At 48.2% G+C, this 21,019-nt stretch overlaps 1 protein-coding gene across 1 annotated transcript in view; it reads right to left on the bottom strand.

Annotated features, from left to right (window-relative positions):
- Positions 1-2,731: 2,731 nt before the first annotated feature.
- LOC123774731 (carbohydrate sulfotransferase 1) overlaps positions 2,732-21,019 on the bottom strand; it is a 77,260-nt gene continuing 58,972 nt past the window's right edge. Inside the window, exons 3-7 of the mRNA XM_045769268.2 lie at positions 17,245-17,357; positions 12,754-12,918; positions 6,052-6,156; positions 4,354-4,529; positions 2,732-3,612 (exon numbers count right to left, since the gene is read on the bottom strand). Of these exons, the coding sequence (XP_045625224.1) occupies positions 2,895-3,612; positions 4,354-4,529; positions 6,052-6,156; positions 12,754-12,918; positions 17,245-17,357 (1,277 nt within the window). The 3' untranslated portion in view covers positions 2,732-2,894. The remainder of the gene's footprint in view (positions 3,613-4,353; positions 4,530-6,051; positions 6,157-12,753; positions 12,919-17,244; positions 17,358-21,019) is intronic.

Genomic DNA, 21,019 nt, shown 5'->3' on the forward strand with positions numbered 1-21,019 from the left:
CTAGACTAGTCCCAGAACTAAGAGGCATGAGTTATGAGGAAAGGCTGCGGGAAATGCACCTCACGACACTGGAAGACAGAAGAGTAAGGGGGGACATGATCACAACCTACAAAATCCTCAGGGGAATCGACCGGGTAAACAAGGACGAACTTTTCAACACTGGTGGGACGCGAACAAGGGGACACAGGTGGAAGCTGAGTACCCAAATGAGCCACAGAGACGTTAGAAAGAACTTTTTCAGTGTCAGAGTAGTTAGCAAATGGAATGCATTAGGAAGTGATGTGGTGGAGGCTGACTCCATTCACAGTTTCAAATGTAGATATGATAGAGCCCAATAGGCTCAGGAATCTGTACACCAGTTTATTGACGGTTGAGAGGCGGGACCAAAGAGCCAGAGCTCAACCCCCGCAAGCACAATTAGGTGAGTACAATTAGGTGAATTAGGTGAGTACACACACACACACAGGAAGCAGCTCCGTAACAGCTGTCTAACTCCCAGGTACCGATTTACTGCTAGGTAACAGGGGCATCAGGGGTGAAAGAAACTTTGCTCATTTGTTTCTGATTGGTCCGGGAATCGAACCCGGGCCACAGAATTACGAGTCCTGCGCGCTGTCCGCTCAGCTCCCAGACACCTCTGTGGTGAAGTATACCTCTGCAGGTGGTGACCTGACCGCAGTGTTCGTGTAGCAAGTCTAAATATAAATGAAGACGAGGTTACGTTTATAGGGAAATGCCGCAACACAGCGTCTTTCTGAGCCCATTGGTTGGTGGGGACGTGGGCCTCCCCTCTCGGGGCTCCCTGAACTCCCTAATGCTTCATACACCACAAATAGTATTTTCTGATATATATAAATTATAATCCCAGTAGAACTAGCTGCGAATACAACTTCATGTTGGTATATGTAATATTATATATATATATATATATATATATATATATATATATATATATATATATATATATATATATATATATATATATATATGAATGAAAACTCACACCCCAGAAGTGACTCGAACCCATACTCCCAGAAGCAACGCAACTGGTAACTACAGGGCGCCTTAATCCGCTTGACCATCACGGCCGTCAAAAGGAAGTGATAGCCAAGGCTATTTGAGCCACTTCCCCGACGGCAACTCGGATGGTAATCTTGGGCATAGCATTTCACCAAATCACCTCATTCTTTGGGGCACACGTGAGGAACACAAAACAGAATGGTCCTGGGGACCATTCAGGCTTGTTCGCATATATATATATATATATATATATATATATATATATTATATCTTATATATATATATGTCGTACCTAGTAGCCAGAACTCACTTCTCAGCCTACTATTCAAGGCCCGATTTGCCTAATAAGCCAAGTTTTCCTGAATTAATATATTTACTATAATTTTTTTCTTATGAAATGATAAAGCAACCCTTTTCTCTATGTATGAGGTCAATTTTTTTTTATTGGAGTTAAAATTAACGTAGATATATGACCGAATCTAACCAACCCTACCTAACCTAACCTAACCTAACCTATATTTATAGGTAAGGTTAGGTTAGGTAGCCAAAAAAAGCTAGGTTAGGTTAGGTTAGGTAGGTTAGGTAGACGAAAAAACATTAATTCATGAAAACTTGGCTTATTAGGCAAATCGGGCCTTGAATAGTAGGCTGAGAAGTGCGTTCTGGCTATTAGGTACGACATATATATATATATATATATATATATATATATATATTATATCTTATTATATATATATATATATATATATATATATATATATATATATATATGGCACAACTCTCCTAAACACGAGAGTTAAGTATACAACTTTAGAACACTTTCCCACCAGGAGACTCGAACCCTAGCCAGCACAGAAGCCTTCCAGCAACTGGCATAACAGGTACGCCTTAACCCTCTGCACAGGGTTAAGTGCAGAGGGTTAAGGCGTACCTGTTATGCCAGTTGCTGGAAGGCTTCTGTGCTGGCTAGGGTTCGAGTCTCCTGGTGGGAAAGTGTTCTAAAGTTGTATATATATATATATATATATATATATATATATATATATATATATATATATATATATATATATATATATATATATATTATATCATTATATATATATATATATATATATACATATATATATATATATATATATATATATATATATATATATATATATATATATATATATATATTATATAATATAACATAATATAACACAACACTGTTATAAAATGAAGGTCGCGTCTACAAGTATAGCATTTTGTGTGGATGAAGCTTCACCAGCCAGGCTGCCCCGGGCTTGGCCGGAGAGTCTACTACCCTCACATCAGTCATACACCTGGCACATATATAACAGTCACTCCAACGTAGGTGAAGTCAGGTAATATCTAAGCAAAGCACTGTATCTGGATGGAATGATGGTATTATATCACTGTTATCACATGACGGCAGTATGTATTATAGCAGCTTTTACATATACGCCGATGTTTCTGATGGCACCATTGGTCAGCTGATGCTGAGTGGAGCAGGCCAGGGTAAACTATTGTGAACCACCTGACTGAATTAGTCCTGCAGGAAACCCTGTTGTCTCATAAAATTGCCACACTGGCTTAAAATCACAATGAACTATCAGGTATATTACCAAAATATAATTTCTCTCCATATTTTTCACAGCCTTCATTTTACTTCCGTTCATCTGAGAATGATTCAAAGAAAACGTCTCAAAACATTGCACTTTCAATGTGTAATATTATGGCAAACTATACAAAACGGATCATACACTAGTCTGCGTGTGACTTCAAACGTCGAGTAAAGTGACCCACATTATATATATTACCAGTATTAGTGTAATGGCGAGCTGCACTGTTTTTGATCACGTTGATCATGGCTACAACGCCATGGGGCCCAGTATTTTATCTACAGTTATATTTTTCTTGGAAGTAATGGGCAGATAGCCGAAACGTTTCATCACAGGTCCACAGGCCTCCTGCACAGCTTTTAGCTTGATGGAGGAGAGTCTGGAGACCCAGTAGGTCACTCTGGTCTTGGACTCGCGCGAGGTGCTCCAAGGCTTGTCAAGGTTTTTAGTTGTATGTGAGTCAAGAAACTCCTCCATTTTAGGCTCAAAGTCGAGGCCGATATAATCTAGTAATTCACGAGTCTTATTGGCCGGGTTGAGGGACATGTCTTCATACCTGAGGATGTAGATCTTTCCAGGGAATTCCTCCTGGAGCTGTAGCGCCGCCGTAAGGTCGGCCTCCATGTCACTACAGAGGGTCTCCGGGTTGCTACAGTCGGGAGTGTTACACCAATTAACGGTGTCGGTGCGGGAGTTGATGACGCCCCTCGGGTCCCTAACCAGGTACACTATGTGAGCGTTTAACTTGCTGTCTTCCAGGATTGGCCGCAAGAACTTGAGACGAAGTCTGACGATCTTCATGGTGGCCCAGGGGAAGAGCTCACACGCCCCCGTCAAGAAGACTTCGTTAAAACAGAGGGCGTCTCCCCAGTCTTTGATGCTGCAAGTGTTCCACAACTGGACGTTGCGGGAAATCATTTCCTTGATGTTCTGGGCTGTCTTCATGTATTCTTCATGTCCTGAATACCTAGAACGAGATAAATAATCAGGTCATGTAACAGAGACGCAGTGCATTAGTTTAATAATATAGTTTCTGCGTATTTTGTAGAAAATTCAACTAGAGAAAATACAATTCTGCAGATAATTGATTCATAGTTATTATGAATCCAATTACGACAATTGGAGTCATAATGAGTATGAAATTGGAGGGCACATAAACTGAAGATAAACTATGTGATGCACGAGGAGAGAAAGATGGCAGTAAGCAGTAGAGCTGCTGTGTCTCGGGGCACAGACAGCTGTGTAGCCTCGCTACACACCGCCGCCACATTACTAAACACACTCGTGTATCATGAGACCTTCTATTTATCTACATGACATATGTACATAAACGTCTATTGCACGAGGTTACATTTATTTATTTATTTATTTATTTATTTATTTATTTATTTATTTATTTATTTATTTATATACAAGACGGTATAGTACATTGAGTTCATGAGAGTACAGAGACTGGATGTTTATATTCTTGTAAAGCCACTAGCACGCATACCGTTTCTGGCAGATCCTTACTCTAACATAATTTTAAGAAGGTAATTTCTGGCAAAATTAAAAAAAATGTTTACATATACATTGCAAAAAAGTATAAAAATACATTATAATAAAGTACAACAAAAGAACATTGTATAAGAAATTTGACAGAAAAAAAGTAGGTACATTAAAGTAAATTTAAGGGCAATCCACAGGAACATTTCCATATGAGGGTTACCTGCACGACAGGAGGTCATGGATGATCTTTTGAGCTTCAACAGCATCTTGTCCGTCTCTGATCTGACGGAGGCCGAACTGCAGTAGAGGCTCGTAGTGGTTGTAGACGGCCGAGTGGGAGGCCAGCAGCTCCTCCAGGAAGGTGGAGCCCGAGCGCCAGGTGGTGGCGATCACGACCTGGGGGGACGGTGGAGGCATGAGACGCGCCCCCAGGCACACCCTGTGAGCCACACCACGCCACACACCCCGTGAGCCACACCACGCCACACACCCCGTGAGCCACACCACGCCACACACCCCGTGAGCCACACCACGCCACACACCCCGTGAGCCACACCACGCCACACACCCCGTGAGCCACACCACGCCACACACCCCGTGAGCCACACCACGCCACACACCCCGTGAGCCACACCACGCCACACACCCCGTGAGCCACACCACGCCACACACCCCGTGAGCCACACCACGCCACACACCCCGTGAGCCACACCACGCCACACACCCCGTGAGCCACACCACGCCACACACCCCGTGAGCCACACCACGCCACACACCCCGTGAGCCACACCACGCCACACACCCCGTGAGCCACACCACGCCACACACCCCGTGAGCCACACCACGCCACACACCCCGTGAGCCACACCACGCCACACACCCCGTGAGCCACACCACGCCACACACCCCGTGAGCCACACCACGCCACACACCCCGTGAGCCACACCACGCCACACACCCCGTGAGCCACACCACGCCACACACCCCGTGAGCCACACCACGCCACACACCCCGTGAGCCACACCACGCCACACACCCCGTGAGCCACACCACGCCACACACCCGTGAGCCACACCACGCGCCACACACACCACCACCTCTAGGATCCCAGCCAAAGATTACGTAACACAGAGAAACTAGTCAAATGCTTTTATACACAGAAGCGTTGATCAAAGAATATCTGATGTGATCTTATGATTAAGATAATGTGGTCAATTACCTAAGCAATATAAAGGATGTGAATTATGGTGAAAGTGTAAAGAGCAAAGTGAAGAAGAGAAAACGTCGTTTTCGAAGAGAACAAAACAAAAACAGAAAAAACGAAAGAGAAAACGTAAACGAAACTTTACAGTCTTAATAAGGGTGTCGGAAGGCGAGTTAAACGTACGCTTAAAATGTGCGCTTAACTCACCTCTTACACTCTTCTAAAAATATCAACCTAAGATAACTCACCAAATAATTTTTTTCCTAAACTTAAATTGGTCAAATATATATTTAAACGTTCATTCGTACATAGTTACAGATGTGTGGCGCAGTTATCATGTCACTGAGGGGACTCACCACAGGGACATGGTACCAGGGGAACACTGAGGGACTCACCACAGGGACATGGTACCAGGAGAACACTGAGGGGACTCACCACAGTGACATGGTACCAGGAGAACACTGAGGGGACTCAACACAAGGACATGGTACCAGGGGAACACTGAGGGACTCACCACAGGGACATGGTACCAGGAGAACACTGAGGGACTCACCACAGGAACATGGAACCAGGAGAACACTGAGGGGACTCACCACAAGGACATGGTACCAGGGGAACACTGAGGAGACTCACCACAGGGACATGGTACCAGGGGAACACTGAGAAAGTGAGAGAGAGACAGGTATATAGAGATACACATATAGGACTGCGTACCTTGAGCGTCTTGGGACGAGGCTGGGAGGAGAGTGGCCGAGCATTATGAACAGCCTCCATGATGCTCCAGTACTTGCGTCCGCTCACCTCCTCCATCATGCTAACCTGCGCGAAAACAACCAACCATTAATACACGTCTGTCAGTCCATAACCATGTACTAGAAGGTGGAAGGACGACGACGTTTTGGTCCGTCCTGGACCATTCTCAAGTCGATAGCCTCAAGACTATCGACTTGAGAATGGTCCAGGACGGACCGAAACGTCGTCGTCCCTTCACCTTCTAGTGTGTGGTCTGGTCAACTTACTTTAGCTATGTTATTGTGACTCATCGCCTGCATGAACATGTATGTTAACCTTTACCTAATTGTATGTTTATCAACACTTCTCTCTCTGACCAATACTGGCGGCTCAACCTCAATGTTTTAGTCGCTCTTATATAAAATAACGACCGGCATGGGATTGGTTATGCAAATGTATAACTATTAGTATATCTGGTGTTAATACATTAGCAGAAATACATTACAGTTTACCACCACTCTTTTAGCTGGTAAAGGGCGAGGTGTAACCCTATTGATTTGTTGGAGGTGAGGTGTAACCCCTGTTGGCTAGTTGGAGGTGAGGTGTAACCCCTGTTGGATAGTTGGAGGTGAGGTGTAACCCCTGTTGGCTAGTTGGAGGTGATGTGTAACCCCTGTTGGCTAGTTGGAGGTGAGGTGTAACCCCTGTTGGCTAGTTGGAGGCGAGGTGTAACCCCTGTTGGCTAGTTGGAGGTGAGGTGTAACCCCTGTTGGCTAGTTGGAGGTGAGGTGTAACCCCTGTTGGCTAGTTGGAGGTGAGGTGTAACCCCTGTTGGCTAGTTGGAGGTGAGGTGTAACCCTGTTAGCTGTAAGAGGTCAAATGTATCTCTACTAATTTTAACATAAAATTGACAAACAAATCAAAATGCTCCAGGAAATTCTGGTTGAACTGACGAGAAGTAGTTTGACTTTTACTTAACAATATTAAGCCAAGGATTATGCACGGAAGAAACCACACCAAAGCTTGCCCTGAAGACGCATGCGGGCCGCCTCAAGGGAGCACGTCTTGACCCTCACCATTAATCTGGCCAAGATGCTTGCAAAGATCACATGGAGTCACAAGCACTCCCCCATCCGCTCACAACACAATTAACATCAACATTTCTGGCGACAGACATTGTGTGTAAGACCCTCACCTCATAGGGGGTGGATAAACCCCCCATCATAACCAACCCCCCACCAATGAGGTCTTGAACGCATCAGTGCGTTGTGGAGTGCCATCACATGTCCAACAGATGTTGAACCAAACAGTCAACAAGTGATTGATGGTATTGGAAGAGCAATGCACACTGTTCTTCAAGGAATGAAAAGTTGACATACATTTTAGGGTTGCGGAAGGTCTCACCCAATACAGTGACTGTCTCCAGCAGTGCACCCGTCCATGGGGACACTTCCATGGGGACGCACGTCCATGGGGACACTTCCATGGGGACGCACGTCCATGGGGACGCTTCCATGGGGACACACGTCCATGGGGACACGTCCATGGGGACACACGTCCATGGGGACACGTCCATGGGGACGCACGTCCATGGGGACGCTTCCATGGGGACGCACGTCCATGGGGACGCTTCCATGGGGACACTTCCATGGGGACGCACGTCCATGGGGACACTTCCATGGGGACGCACTTCCATGGGGACGCACGTCCATGGGGACACTTCCATGGGGACGCACGTCCATGGGGACGCACGTCCATGGGGACACTTCCATGGGGACGCACTTCCATGGGGACACTTCCATGGGGACGCACGTCCATGGGGACACTTCCATGGGGACGCACGTCCATGGGGACACTTCCATGGGGACGCACGTCCAAGGGGACGCACGTCCATGGGGACGCACGTCCATGGGGACGCTTCCATGGGGACGCACGTCCATGGGGACGCTTCCATGGGGACGCACGTCCATGGGGACACTTCCATGGGGACGCACGTCCATGGGGACACTTCCATGGGGACGCACTTCCATGGGGACACTTCCATGGGGACGCACGTCCATGGGGACACTTCCATGGGGACGCACTTCTATGGGGACACTTCCATGGGGACGCACGTCCATGGGGACACTTCCATGGGGACGCACGTCCATGGGGACACTTCCATGGGGACGCACGTCCATGGGGACACTTCCATGGGGACGCACGTCCATGGGGACACTTCCATGGGGACGCACTTCCATGGGGACACTTCCATGGGGACGCACTTCCATGGGGACGCACGTCCATGGGGACACTTCCATGGGGACGCACGTCCATGGGGACGCACGTCCATGGGGACGCACGTCCATGGGGACACTTCCATGGGGACACTTCCATGGGGACGCACGTCCATGGGGACACTTCCATGGGGACGCACGTCCATGGGGACGCACGTCCATGGGGACGCACGTCCATGGGGACACTTCCATGGGGACGCACGTCCATGGGGACGCACGTCCATGGGGACGCACGTCCATGGGGACGCACGTCCATGGGGACACTTCCATGGGGACACTTCCATGGGGACGCACGTCCATGGGGACGCTTCCATGGGGACACGTCCATGGGGACGCACGTCCATGGGGACACTTCCATGGGGACGCACGTCCATGGGGACACTTCCATGGGGACGCACGTCCATGGGGACACTTCCATGGGGACGCTTCCATGGGGACGCACGTCCATGGGGACACTTCCATGGGGACGCTTCCATGGGGACGCACGTCCATGGGGACACTTCCATGGGGACGCACGTCCATGGGGACACTTCCATGGGGACGCACGTCCATAGGGACACTTCCATGGGGACGCACGTCCATGGGGACACTTCCATGGGGACGCACGTCCATGGGGACGCACTTCCATGGGAACACTTCCATGGGGACGCACGTCCATGGGGACACTTCCATGGGGACGCACGTCCATGGGGACGCACGTCCATGGGGACGCACGTCCATGGGGACGCACGTCCATGGGGACGCACGTCCATGGGGACGCACGTCCATGGGGACGCACGTCCATGGGGACGCACGTCCATGGGGACGCACGTCCATGGGGACACTTCCATGGGGACGCACGTCCATGGGGATACTTCCATGGGGACACTTCCATGGGGACGCACGTCCATGGGGACGCTCGTCCATGGGGACGCACGTCCATGGGGACGCACGTCCATGGGGACGCACGTCCATGGGGACACGTCCATGGGGACGCACGTCCATGGGGACACTTCCATGGGGACGCACGTCCATGGGGACGCTTCCATGGGGACGCACGTCCATGGGGACGCTTCCATGGGGACGCACGTCCATGGGGACGCTTCCATGGGGACGCACGACCATGGGGACACTTCCATGGGGACGCACGTCCATGGGGACACTTCCATGGGGACGCACGTCCATGGGGACACTTCCATGGGGACGCACGTCCATGGGGACGCACGTCCATGGGGACACTTCCATGGGGACGCACGTCCATGGGGACACTTCCATGGGGACGCACGTCTCCATGGGGACACCGGGGAATATAGCAGGAGCCTCTATGCTCACAATAAAGTGAGGTGAAGTTCAACGTCAGTAATGTGGCTATGTTATTCCCGCCTGTGGCAGAGCGTGGCGCAGCGTCAGTGATTACCTTGCCTCCAGTGTCATGTGTCCCTCGCCTCCAGTGTCACGTGTCCCTCGCCTCCAGTGTCACGTGTCCCTCGCCTCCAGTGTCACGTGTCCCTCGCCTCCAGTGTCACGTGTCCCTCGCCTCCAGTGTCACGTGTCCCTCGCCTCCAGTGTCACGTGTCCCTCGCCTCCAGTGTCACGTGTCCCTCGCCTCCAGTGTCACGTGTCCCTCGCCTCCAGTGTCACGTGTCCCTCGCCTCCAGTGTCACGTGTCCCTCGCCTCCAGTGTCACGTGTCCCTCGCCTCCAGTGTCACGTGTCCCTCGCCTCCAGTGTCACGTGTCCCTCGCCTCCAGTGTCACGTGTCCCTCGCCTCCAGTGTCACGTGTCCCTCGCCTCCAGTGTCACGTGTCCCTCGCCTCCAGTGTCACGTGTCCCTCGCCTCCAGTGTCACGTGTCCCTCGCCTCCAGTGTCACGTGTCCCTCGCCTCCAGTGTCACGTGTCCCTCGCCTCCAGTGTCACGTGTCCCTCGCCTCCAGTGTCACGTGTCCCTCGCCTCCAGTGTCACGTGTCCCTCGCCTCCAGTGTCACGTGTCCCTCGCCTCCAGTGTCACGTGTCCCTCGCCTCCAGTGTCACGTGTCCCTCGCCTCCAGTGTCACGTGTCCCTCGCCACCAGTGTCACGTGTCCCTCGCCACCAGTGTCACGTGTCCCTCGCCACCAGTGTCACGTGTCCCTCGCCTCCAGTGTCACGTGTCCCTCGCCTCCAGTGTCACGTGTCCCTCGCCACCAGTGTCACGTCTCCCTCGCCACCAGTGTCATGTCTGCCTCGCCACCAGTGTCATGTCTGCCTCGCCACCAGTGTCATGTCTCCCTCGCCACCAGTGTCATATGTCTCCCTCGCCACCAGTGTCATATGTCTCCCTCGCCACCAGTGTCATGTCTGCCTCGCCACCAGTGTCATGTCTCCCTCGCCTCCAGTGTCATGTCTCCCTCGCCTCCAGTGTCACGTGTCCCTCGCCTCCAGTGTCACGTCTCCCTCGCCACCAGTGTCATGTCTGCCTCGCCACCAGTGTCATGTCTGCCTCGCCACCAGTGTCATGTCTCCCTCGCCACCAGTGTAATGTCTGCCTCGCCACCAGTGTCATGTCTCCCTCGCCACCAGTGTCATGTCTCCCTCGCCACCAGTTTCATGTCTCCCTCGCCACCAGTGTCATGTCTCCCTCGCCACCAGTGTCATGTCTCCCTCGCCACCAGTGTCATGTCTCCCTCGCCACCAGTGTCATGTCTCCCTCGCCACCAGTGTCATGTCTCCCTCGCCACCAGTGTCATGTCTCCCTCGCCTCCAGTGTCACGTGTCCCTCGCCTCCAGTGTCATGTCTCCCTCGCCACCAGTGTCATGTCTGGTCAACGTGTCCTCTTGTAACATGAGTGAAGGTTTCAATATCCTTTGATATCTGTGTACCATTTTGTGCAACAATATTCAAGAATTCTATATAAAGTTATAATAGTCTGACTCCAGACTACTTTATCTTAGTGGTAAGCCATTTTGTCAAATGTCACATCACTCCTAATAAAGAGTGAGTGATACTTTTCACAACGAGAGCATGTGTCATCAGGTTTGGCCGTGAAGCTGTGAGTGCTGATTCACCTGACGTCTTCACCCTCACACAGACCTTTGATCAAGCTTTAGCTTCATCAAGCACCAGCTTCATCAAGCACCAGCTTCATCAAGCACCAGCTTCATCAAGCACCAGCTTCATCAAGCATCAGCTTCATCAAGCACCAGCTTCATCAAGCACCAGCTTCATCAAGCACCAGCTTCATCAAGCACCAGCTTCATCAAGCACCAGCTTCATCAAGCACCAGCTTCATCAAGCACCAGCTTCATCAAGCACCAGCTTCATCAAGCACCAGCTTCATCACGCATCAACTTCATCACGCATCAACTTCATCAAGCACCAGCTTCATCAAGCACCAGCTTCATCAAGCACCAGCTTCATCAAGCACCAGCTTCATCAAGCACCAGCTTCATCAAGCACCAGCTTCATCAAGCACCAGCTTCATCAAGCACCAGCTTCATCAAGCACCAGCTTCATCAAGCACCAGCTTCATCAAGCACCAGCTTCATCAAGCATCAACTTCATCCATCACCAGCTTCATCCATCACCAGCTTCATCAAGCACCAGCTTCATCAAGCACCAGCTTCATCAAGCATCAGCTTCATCAAGCACCAGCTTCATCAAGCACCAGCTTCATCACGCACCAGCTTCATCAAGCACCAGCTTCATCAAGCACCAGCTTCATCAAGCATCAACTTCATCCATCACCAGCTTCATCAAGCACCAGCTTCATCACGCATCAACTTCATCAAGCACCAGCTTCATCAAGCACCAGCTTCATCAAGCACCAGCTTCATCAAGCACCAGCTTCATCAAGCACCAGCTTCATCAAGCACCAGCTTCATCAAGCACCAGCTTCATCAAGCACCAGCTTCATCAAGCACCAGCTTCATCAAGCATCAACTTCATCCATCACCAGCTTCATCCATCACCAGCTTCATCAAGCACCAGCTTCATCAAGCACCAGCTTCATCAAGCATCAGCTTCATCAAGCACCAGCTTCATCAAGCACCAGCTTCATCACGCACCAGCTTCATCAAGCATCAACTTCATCCATCACCAGCTTCATCCATCACCAGCTTCATCAAGCACCAGCTTCATCAAGCACCAGCTTCATCAAGCATCAGCTTCATCAAGCACCAGCTTCATCACGCACCAGCTTCATCACGCATCAACTTCATCCATCACCAGCTTCATCCATCACCAGCTTCATCAAGCACCAGCTTCATCAAGCACCAGCTTCATCAAGCACCAGCTTCATCAAGCACCAGCTTCATCAAGCACCAGCTTCATCAAGCACCAGCTTCATCAAGCACCAGCTTCATCAAGCACAATGTTTATACCCAAGAAGTAGCTTCATCAAGCACCAGCTTCATCAAGGAAGCTGGTGCTTGATGAAGAGAGGATAGAGACCTTGAGGGTCTGGAGAGCGTGTTCTATCCTGGTGGTGGGGACGGCGGCGGGGTTGTTGGTGGCGTCCAGGAAGCGCTGCACCTTCTGCAGCTCCTTGGTCTGCAGCTGAGACAGTCCCTCCAGGATGGCGTTCCGCGGGTCCTCCTTCCCGCTCGCCTTCCAGTCCTTCACGTCCACCACGTCACCCACACGTCACATCAATACAAGATAGAAAAAACAATTCAACATTATTTTAATTATTTTTGTAATATTTAAATATTTGTGTGTTTAGCTATTACATATTTTAACAGCTATTTAAATATTATTTTATTATTTTAATAAATATTTAGTTATAAAATATATTTGTGTTTAGCTATTTAAATATTTTTATATATAAATTTTTAATAATAACTTTTCATATATAAACTGTTAAATGGATTCTTTTTTAAATATTATTTTTTTAAATGTTTAAAGTTTGTCATGAACCTCAGTTGTTTTATTGTGTCTCGATCATGTTCAAGTTCAAGTAAGTTTAGTGAGAAAGGTAAGTAGTAGATTAATTAAGAAGACTCAATTACTGCTGTACAAGCGAGGCGGCTGGGTTGTGTGGGTGGCCAGCCAGGGTCGGGGTTGTGTGGGTGGCCAGCCAGGGTTGGGGTTGTGTGGGTGGCCAGCCAGGGTGTGGGGTTGTGTGGGTGGCCAGCCAGGGTGTGGGGTTGTGTGGGTGGCCAGCCAGGGTGTGGGGTTGTGTGGGTGGCCAGCCAGGGTGTGGGGTTGTGTGGGTGGCCAGCCAGGGTGTGGGGTTGTGTGGGTGGCCAGCCAGGGTGTGGGGTTGTGTGGGTGGCCAGCCAGGGTGTGGGGTTGTGTGGGTGGCCAGCCAGGGTGTGGGGTTGTGTGGGTGGCCAGCCAGGGTGTGGGGTTGTGTGGGTGGCCAGCCAGGGTGTGGGGTTGTGTGGGTGGCCAGCCAGGGTGTGGGGTTGTGTGGGTGGCCAGCCAGGGTGTGGGGTTGTGTGGGTGGCCAGCCAGGGTGTGGGGTTGTGTGGGTGGCCAGCCAGGGTGTGGGGTTGTGTGGGTGGCCAGCCAGGGTGTGGGGTTGTGTGGGTGGCCAGCCAGGGTGTGGGGTTGTGTGGGTGGCCAGCCAGGGTGTGGGGTTGTGTGGGTGGCCAGCCAGGGTGTGGGGTTGTGTGGGTGGCCAGCCAGGGTGTGGGGTTGTGTGGGTGGCCAGCCAGGGTGTGGGGTTGTGTGGGTGGCCAGCCAGGGTGTGGGGTTGTGTGGGTGGCCAGCCAGGGTGTGGGGTTGTGTGGGTGGCCAGCCAGGGTGTGGGGTTGTGTGGGTGGCCAGCCAGGGTGTGGGGTTGTGTGGGTGGCCAGCCAGGGTGTGGGGTTGTGTGGGTGGCCAGCCAGGGTGTGGGGTTGTGTGGGTGGCCAGCCAGGGTGTGGGGTTGTGTGGGTGGCCAGCCAGGGTGTGGGGTTGTGTGGGTGGCCAGCCAGGGTGTGGGGTTGTGTGGGTGGCCAGCCAGGGTGTGGGGTTGTGTGGGTGGCCAGCCAGGGTGTGGGGTTGTGTGGGTGGCCAGCCAGGGTGTGGGGTTGTGTGGGTGGCCAGCCAGGGTGTGGGGTTGTGTGGGTGGCCAGCCAGGGTGTGGGGTTGTGTGGGTGGCCAGCCAGGGTGTGGGGTTGTGTGGGTGGCCAGCCAGGGTGTGGGGTTGTGTGGGTGGCCAGCCAGGGTGTGGGGTTGTGTGGGTGGCCAGCCAGGGTGTGGGGTTGTGTGGGTGGCCAGCCAGGGTGTGGGGTTGTGTGGGTGGCCAGCCAGGGTGTGGGGTTGTGTGGGTGGCCAGCCAGGGTGTGGGGTTGTGTGGGTGGCCAGCCAGGGTGTGGGGTTGTGTGGGTGGCCAGCCAGGGTGTGGGGTTGTGTGGGTGGCCAGCCAGGGTGTGGGGTTGTGTGGGTGGCCAGCCAGGGTGTGGGGTTGTGTGGGTGGCCAGCCAGGGTGTGGGGTTGTGTGGGTGGCCAGCCAGGGTGTGGGGTTGTGTGGGTGGCCAGCCAGGGTGTGGGGTTGTGTGGGTGGCCAGCCAGGGTGTGGGGTTGTGTGGGTGGCCAGCCAGGGTGTGGGGTTGTGTGGGTGGCCAGCCAGGGTGTGGGGTTGTGTGGGTGGCCAGCCAGGGTGTGGGGTTGTGTGGGTGGCCAGCCAGGGTGTGGGGTTGTGTGGGTGGCCAGCCAGGGTGTGGGGTTGTGTGGGTGGCCAGCCAGGGTGTGGGGTTGTGTGGGTGGCCAGCCAGGGTGTGGGGTTGTGTGGGTGGCCAGCCAGGGTGTGGGGTTGTGTGGGTGGCCAGCCAGGGTGTGGGGTTGTGTGGGTGGCCAGCCAGGGTGTGGGGTTGTGTGGGTGGCCAGCCAGGGTGTGGGGTTGTGTGGGTGGCCAGCCAGGGTGTGGGGTTGTGTGGGTGGCCAGCCAGGGTGTGGGGTTGTGTGGGTGGCCAGCCAGGGTGTGGGGTTGTGTGGGTGGCCAGCCAGGGTGTGGGGTTGTGTGGGTGGCCAGCCAGGGTGTGGGGTTGTGTGGGTGGCCAGCCAGGGTGTGGGGTTGTGTGGGTGGCCAGCCAGGGTGTGGGGTTGTGTGGGTGGCCAGCCAGGGTGTGGGGTTGTGTGGGTGGCCAGCCAGGGTGTGGGGTTGTGTGGGTGGCCAGCCAGGGTGTGGGGTTGTGTGGGTGGCCAGCCAGGGTGTGGGGTTGTGTGGGTGGCCAGCCAGGGTGTGGGGTTGTGTGGGTGGCCAGCCAGGGTGTGGGGTTGTGTGGGTGGCCAGCCAGGGTGTGGGGTTGTGTGGGTGGCCAGCCAGGGTGTGGGGTTGTGTGGGTGGCCAGCCAGGGTGTGGGGTTGTGTGGGTGGCCAGCCAGGGTTGGGGTTGTGTGGGTGGCCAGCCAGGGTTGGGGTTGTGTGGGTGGCCAGCCAGGGTTGGGGTTGTGTGGGTGGCCAGCCAGGGTTGGGGTTGTGTGGGTGGCCAGCCAGGGTTGGGGTTGTGTGGGTGGTTAGTCAGGGTTGGGGTTGTGTGGGTGGCCAGCTAGGGTTGGGGTTGTGTGGGTGGCCAGCCAGGGTTGGGGTTGTGTGGGTGGCCAGCCAGGGTTGGGGTTGTGTGGGTGGCCAGCCAGGGTTGGGGTTGTGTGGGTGGCCAGCCAGGGTTGGGGTTGTGTGGGTGGCCAGCCAGGGTGTGGGGCCTGATTAGTGTATTATTTGAGGTGGTGGCGGTGGCCTGCTTAGCATCTGGCTTGGTAGCCGGCTAGGATAGTGTCTGGCTGGGGATTGCTAGGGTCTTGGGGGTTGGACAGAGTCTTGAGGGTTAGAGGGGTGGTGGTGGCCGGCTAAGATAGTACTTATGACACCAAGAGTGTCACCTGTAACTCTTCGTCTTCGTTATGGTACGGTATGGGCAGTTTGTGTCAAGGTTGACTGGACGAGTGGAGGTGTTGGGGGACGCGTCACAATGGCATGTCAGTCTTTAATTGGCAAGACTAAGCCAGTGTCTGGGATGCTCCCGGACGCAGGATCGAATCCTCGTCACGGCCCTTGTGGATTTGTTCATTTAATTGGCAAGGCTCACGAGTTGTTGGTGTTGATTTCTTGTGTGCTACAAGGGCGACAGCTAAACTAGACAGGTGTTACAGATGGAGTTGATGCACTTGTTGGCGAAGGCTAGATGGTGTATGTATGGCGTCAGCTGAGCGTTGCTGATTTTTTCGACCCATCCTCGGACCAAGTCCATTCCATCCAGTGATCGATCCCAAAGACGTATTCATCAATTTTAACGTAGTGTTCATTCAAAACAGAAATTTTCTCAAATATAAATTAATATTATTATATATTAGCATATTGCGCATGTTTAGTCATAGGTTAGGTTAGGTGTTTATGTTCTGTTGACGATTATTTGTATTTGTAGTACGTGGGTGAAGCATTTACAGCGTTGTGGTTCGAACAAAAGTCGTCAGTGAAGCACTTGTTCCGGAAGTGTTTGGACGTCATCAGTTGCGAGTCATGTGTAAGGCGTTTTTAATTCATAAACAGTGGTGTTTGGCGGATGAATGGAATGGACTTTGGCCTTTCTTTACGAGGACGGGATGCCTCAAAAAAATAAATATATTGTAACACACCATGTTAGAATAAAAGATGTGATTAGAGTAGATATTAAGGCCATTGTGAATCAGTAGTTATTGCACTGAAGGCAGTGTTAGTATCATAGTAAAGTCAGCACTCTATTCTTATATATATAAGAAGATATCAGTAATGAAATAATTATACATTTAAGCAAATAATATACAAGTAACCGAACTAATGCAGAATAAAGACCATTGTCGACTCTCGAAATGTCTAGAGGTGAAACCTAGTTGTGTAAAGAGTCAGTTATCGGTTACTGTCACGTTAATATGCAGACGAGGTGAGCGTGGAGCGGGTGCACCAACACAGAGGCGGCGGCAGAAGCAGCAGCTGTACCAGGCTGTGTGCTACGGTACCGTCAGCAGTGACAAGACTCACGTCAGTGTTAGGGGTGGGCGACGGTGCGGGAGTCTTGGCGCCCTCAGCCTCGCCGCCAGCCTGGTGCTCCACCACGGTCGGGTCAGGCGGCTCGCTGACCTCCACTTCAGACACTGTCAACAACACCAGAAACAAAACCATTGGTTCAGAAGAACTTTTAGAATACGTAATTATATAATATAGGATAGTTAAAACCACACTGAAGCACAACTTATACATTTGCACACATACTCAAACTCAGTGAGTTCGAGGCTCTAATGAAAAGTTATAATGAAATAAAAATGTAATTTTGTAAATTGTATATGATGAAATTTGTTATTATATAAATAATATATATATATATTATATATATTATATATATATATATATATATATATATATATATATATATATATATATATATATATATATATATATATGTCGTACCTAGTAGCCAGAACGCACTTCTCATCCTACTATGCAAGGCCCGATTTGCCTAATAAGCCAAGTTTTCATGAATTAATTGTTTTTCGACGACCTAACCTACCTAACCTAACCTAACCTAACTTTTTTGGCTACCTAACCTAACCTAACCTATAAAGATAGGTTAGGTTAGGTTAGGTAGGGTTGGTTAGGTTCGGTCATATATCTACGTTAATTTTAACTACAATAAAAAAAAATTGACCTCATACATAATGAAATGGGTAGCTTTATCTTTTCATAAGAAAAAAATTTGAGAAAATATATTAATTCAGGAAAACTTGGCTTATTAGGCAAATTTGGCCTTGCATAGTAGGCTGACAAGTGCGTTCTGGCTACTAGGTACGACATATATATATATATATATATATATATATATATATATATATATATATGCGAACAAGCCTGAATAGTCCCCAGGACTATATGCGACTGAAAACTCACACCCCAGATATATATATATATATATATATATATATATATATATATATATATATATATATATATATATATGTCGTACCTAGTAGCCAGAACTCACTTCTCAGCCTACTATGCAAGGCCAAATTTGCCTAGTAAGCCAAGTTTTCATGAATTAATTGTTTTTCGACTACCTAACCTACCTAACCTAACCTAACTTTTTCGGCTACCTAACCAAACCTAACCTATAAAGATAGGTTAGGTTAGGTTAGGTAGGGTTGGTTAGGTTCGGTCATATATCTACGTTAATTTTAACTCCAATAAAAAAAAATTGACCTCATACATAATGAAATGGGTAGCTTTATCATTTCATAAGAAAAAAAATAGAAAAAATATATTAATTCAGGAAAACTTGGCTTATTAGGCAAATCGGGCCTTGAATAGTAGGCCAAAAAGTGAGTTCTGGCTACTAGGTACGACATATATATATATATATATATATATATATATATATATATATGCGAACAAGCCTGAATAGTCCCCAGGACTATATGCGACTGAAAACTCACACCCCAGATATATATATATATATATATATATATATATATATATATATATATATATATATATATATATATGTCGTACCTAGTAGCCAGAACTCACTTCTCAGCCTACTATGCAAGGCCAAATTTGCCTAGTAAGCCAAGTTTTCATGAATTAATTGTTTTTCGACTACCTAACCTACCTAACCTAACCTAACTTTTTCGGCTACCTAACCTAACCTATAAAGATAGGTTAGGTTAGGTTAGGTAGGGTTGGTTAGGTTCGGTCATATATCTACGTTAATTTTAACTCCAATAAAAAAATTGACCTCATACACAATGAAATGGGTAGCTTTATCATTTCATAAGAAAAAATTTAGAGAAAATATATAATTCAGGAAAACTTGGCTTATTAGGCAAATCGGGCCTTGCATAATAGGCCGAGAAGTGCATTCTGGCTACTAGGTACTATTATATATATTATATATATATATATATATATATATATATATATATATATATATATAATATATATAATAGTACCTAGTAGCCAGAATGCACTTCTCGGCCTATTATGCAAGGCCCGATTTGCCTAATAAGCCAAGTTTTCCTGAATTAATATATTTTCTCTAAATTTTTTCTTATGAAATGATAAAGCTACCCATTTCATTGTGTATGAGGTGAATTTTTTTATTGGAGTTAAAATTAACGTAGATATATGACCGAACCTAACCAACCCTACCTAACCTAACCTAACCTATCTTTATAGGTTAGGTTAGGTAGCCGAAAAAGTTAGGTTAGGTTAGGTAGGTTAGGTTGTCGAAAATAAATTAATTCATGAAAACTTGGCTTATTAGGCAAATTGGGCCTTGCATAGTAGGCTGAGAAGTGCGTTCTGGCTACTAGGTACGACATTATATATATATATATATATATATATATATATATATATATATATATATATATATATATATATCTGGGGTGTGAGTTTTCAGTCGCATATAGTCCTGGGGACTATTCAGGCTTGTTCGCATATATATATATATATATATATATATATATATATATATATATATATATATATATATATATATATATATATATATATATATATATATATATATGCGAACAAGCCTGAATAGTCCCCAGGACTATATGCGACTGAAAACTCACACCCCAGATATATATATATATATATATATATATATATATATATATATATATATATATATATATAATGTCGTACCTAGTAGCCAGAACGCACTTCTCAGCCTACTATGCAAGGCCCAATTTGCCTAATAAGCCAAGTTTTCATGAATTAATTTATTTTCGACAACCTAACCTACCTAACCTAACCTAACTTTTTCGGCTACCTAACCTAACCTATAAAGATAGGTTAGGTTAGGTTAGGTAGGGTTGGTTAGGTTCGGTCATATATCTACGTTAATTTTAACTCCAATAAAAAAATTCACCTCATACACAATGAAATGGGTAGCTTTATCATTTCATAAGAAAAAATTTAGAGAAAATATATTAATTCAGGAAAACTTGGCTTATTAGGCAAATCGGGCCTTGCATAATAGGCCGAGAAGTGCATTCTGGCTACTAGGTACTATTATATATATTATATATATATATATATATATATATATATATATATATATATATAATATATATAATAGTACCTAGTAGCCAGAATGCACTTCTCGGCCTATTATGCAAGGCCCGATTTGCCTAATAAGCCAAGTTTTCCTGAATTATATATTTTCTCTAAATTTTTTCTTATGAAATGATAAAGCTACCCATTTCATTGTGTATGAGGTCAATTTTTTTATTGGAGTTAAAATTAACGTAGATATATGACCGAACCTAACCAACCCTACCTAACCTAACCTAACCTATCTTTATAGGTTAGGTTAGGTAGCCGAAAAAGTTAGGTTAGGTTAGGTAGGTTAGGTTGTCGAAAATAAATTAATTCATGAAAACTTGGCTTATTAGGCAAATTGGGCCTTGCATAGTAGGCTGAGAAGTGCGTTCTGGCTACTAGGTACGACATTATATATATATATATATATATATATATATATATATATATATATATATATATATCTGGGGTGTGAGTTTTCAGTCGCATATAGTCCTGGGGACTATTCAGGCTTGTTCGCATATATATATATATATATATATATATATATATATATATATATGTCGTACCTAGTAGCCAGAACTCACTTTTTGGCCTACTATTCAAGGCCCGATTTGCCTAATAAGCCAAGTTTTCCTGAATTAATATATTTTCTCTAATTTTTTTCTTATGAAATGATAAAGCTACCAATTTCATTATGTATGAGGTCAAT

Source organism: Procambarus clarkii, chromosome 68 (assembly GCF_040958095.1).
Source record: "Procambarus clarkii isolate CNS0578487 chromosome 68, FALCON_Pclarkii_2.0, whole genome shotgun sequence".
Classification (NCBI taxonomy): Eukaryota; Metazoa; Arthropoda; class Malacostraca; order Decapoda; family Cambaridae; genus Procambarus; species Procambarus clarkii.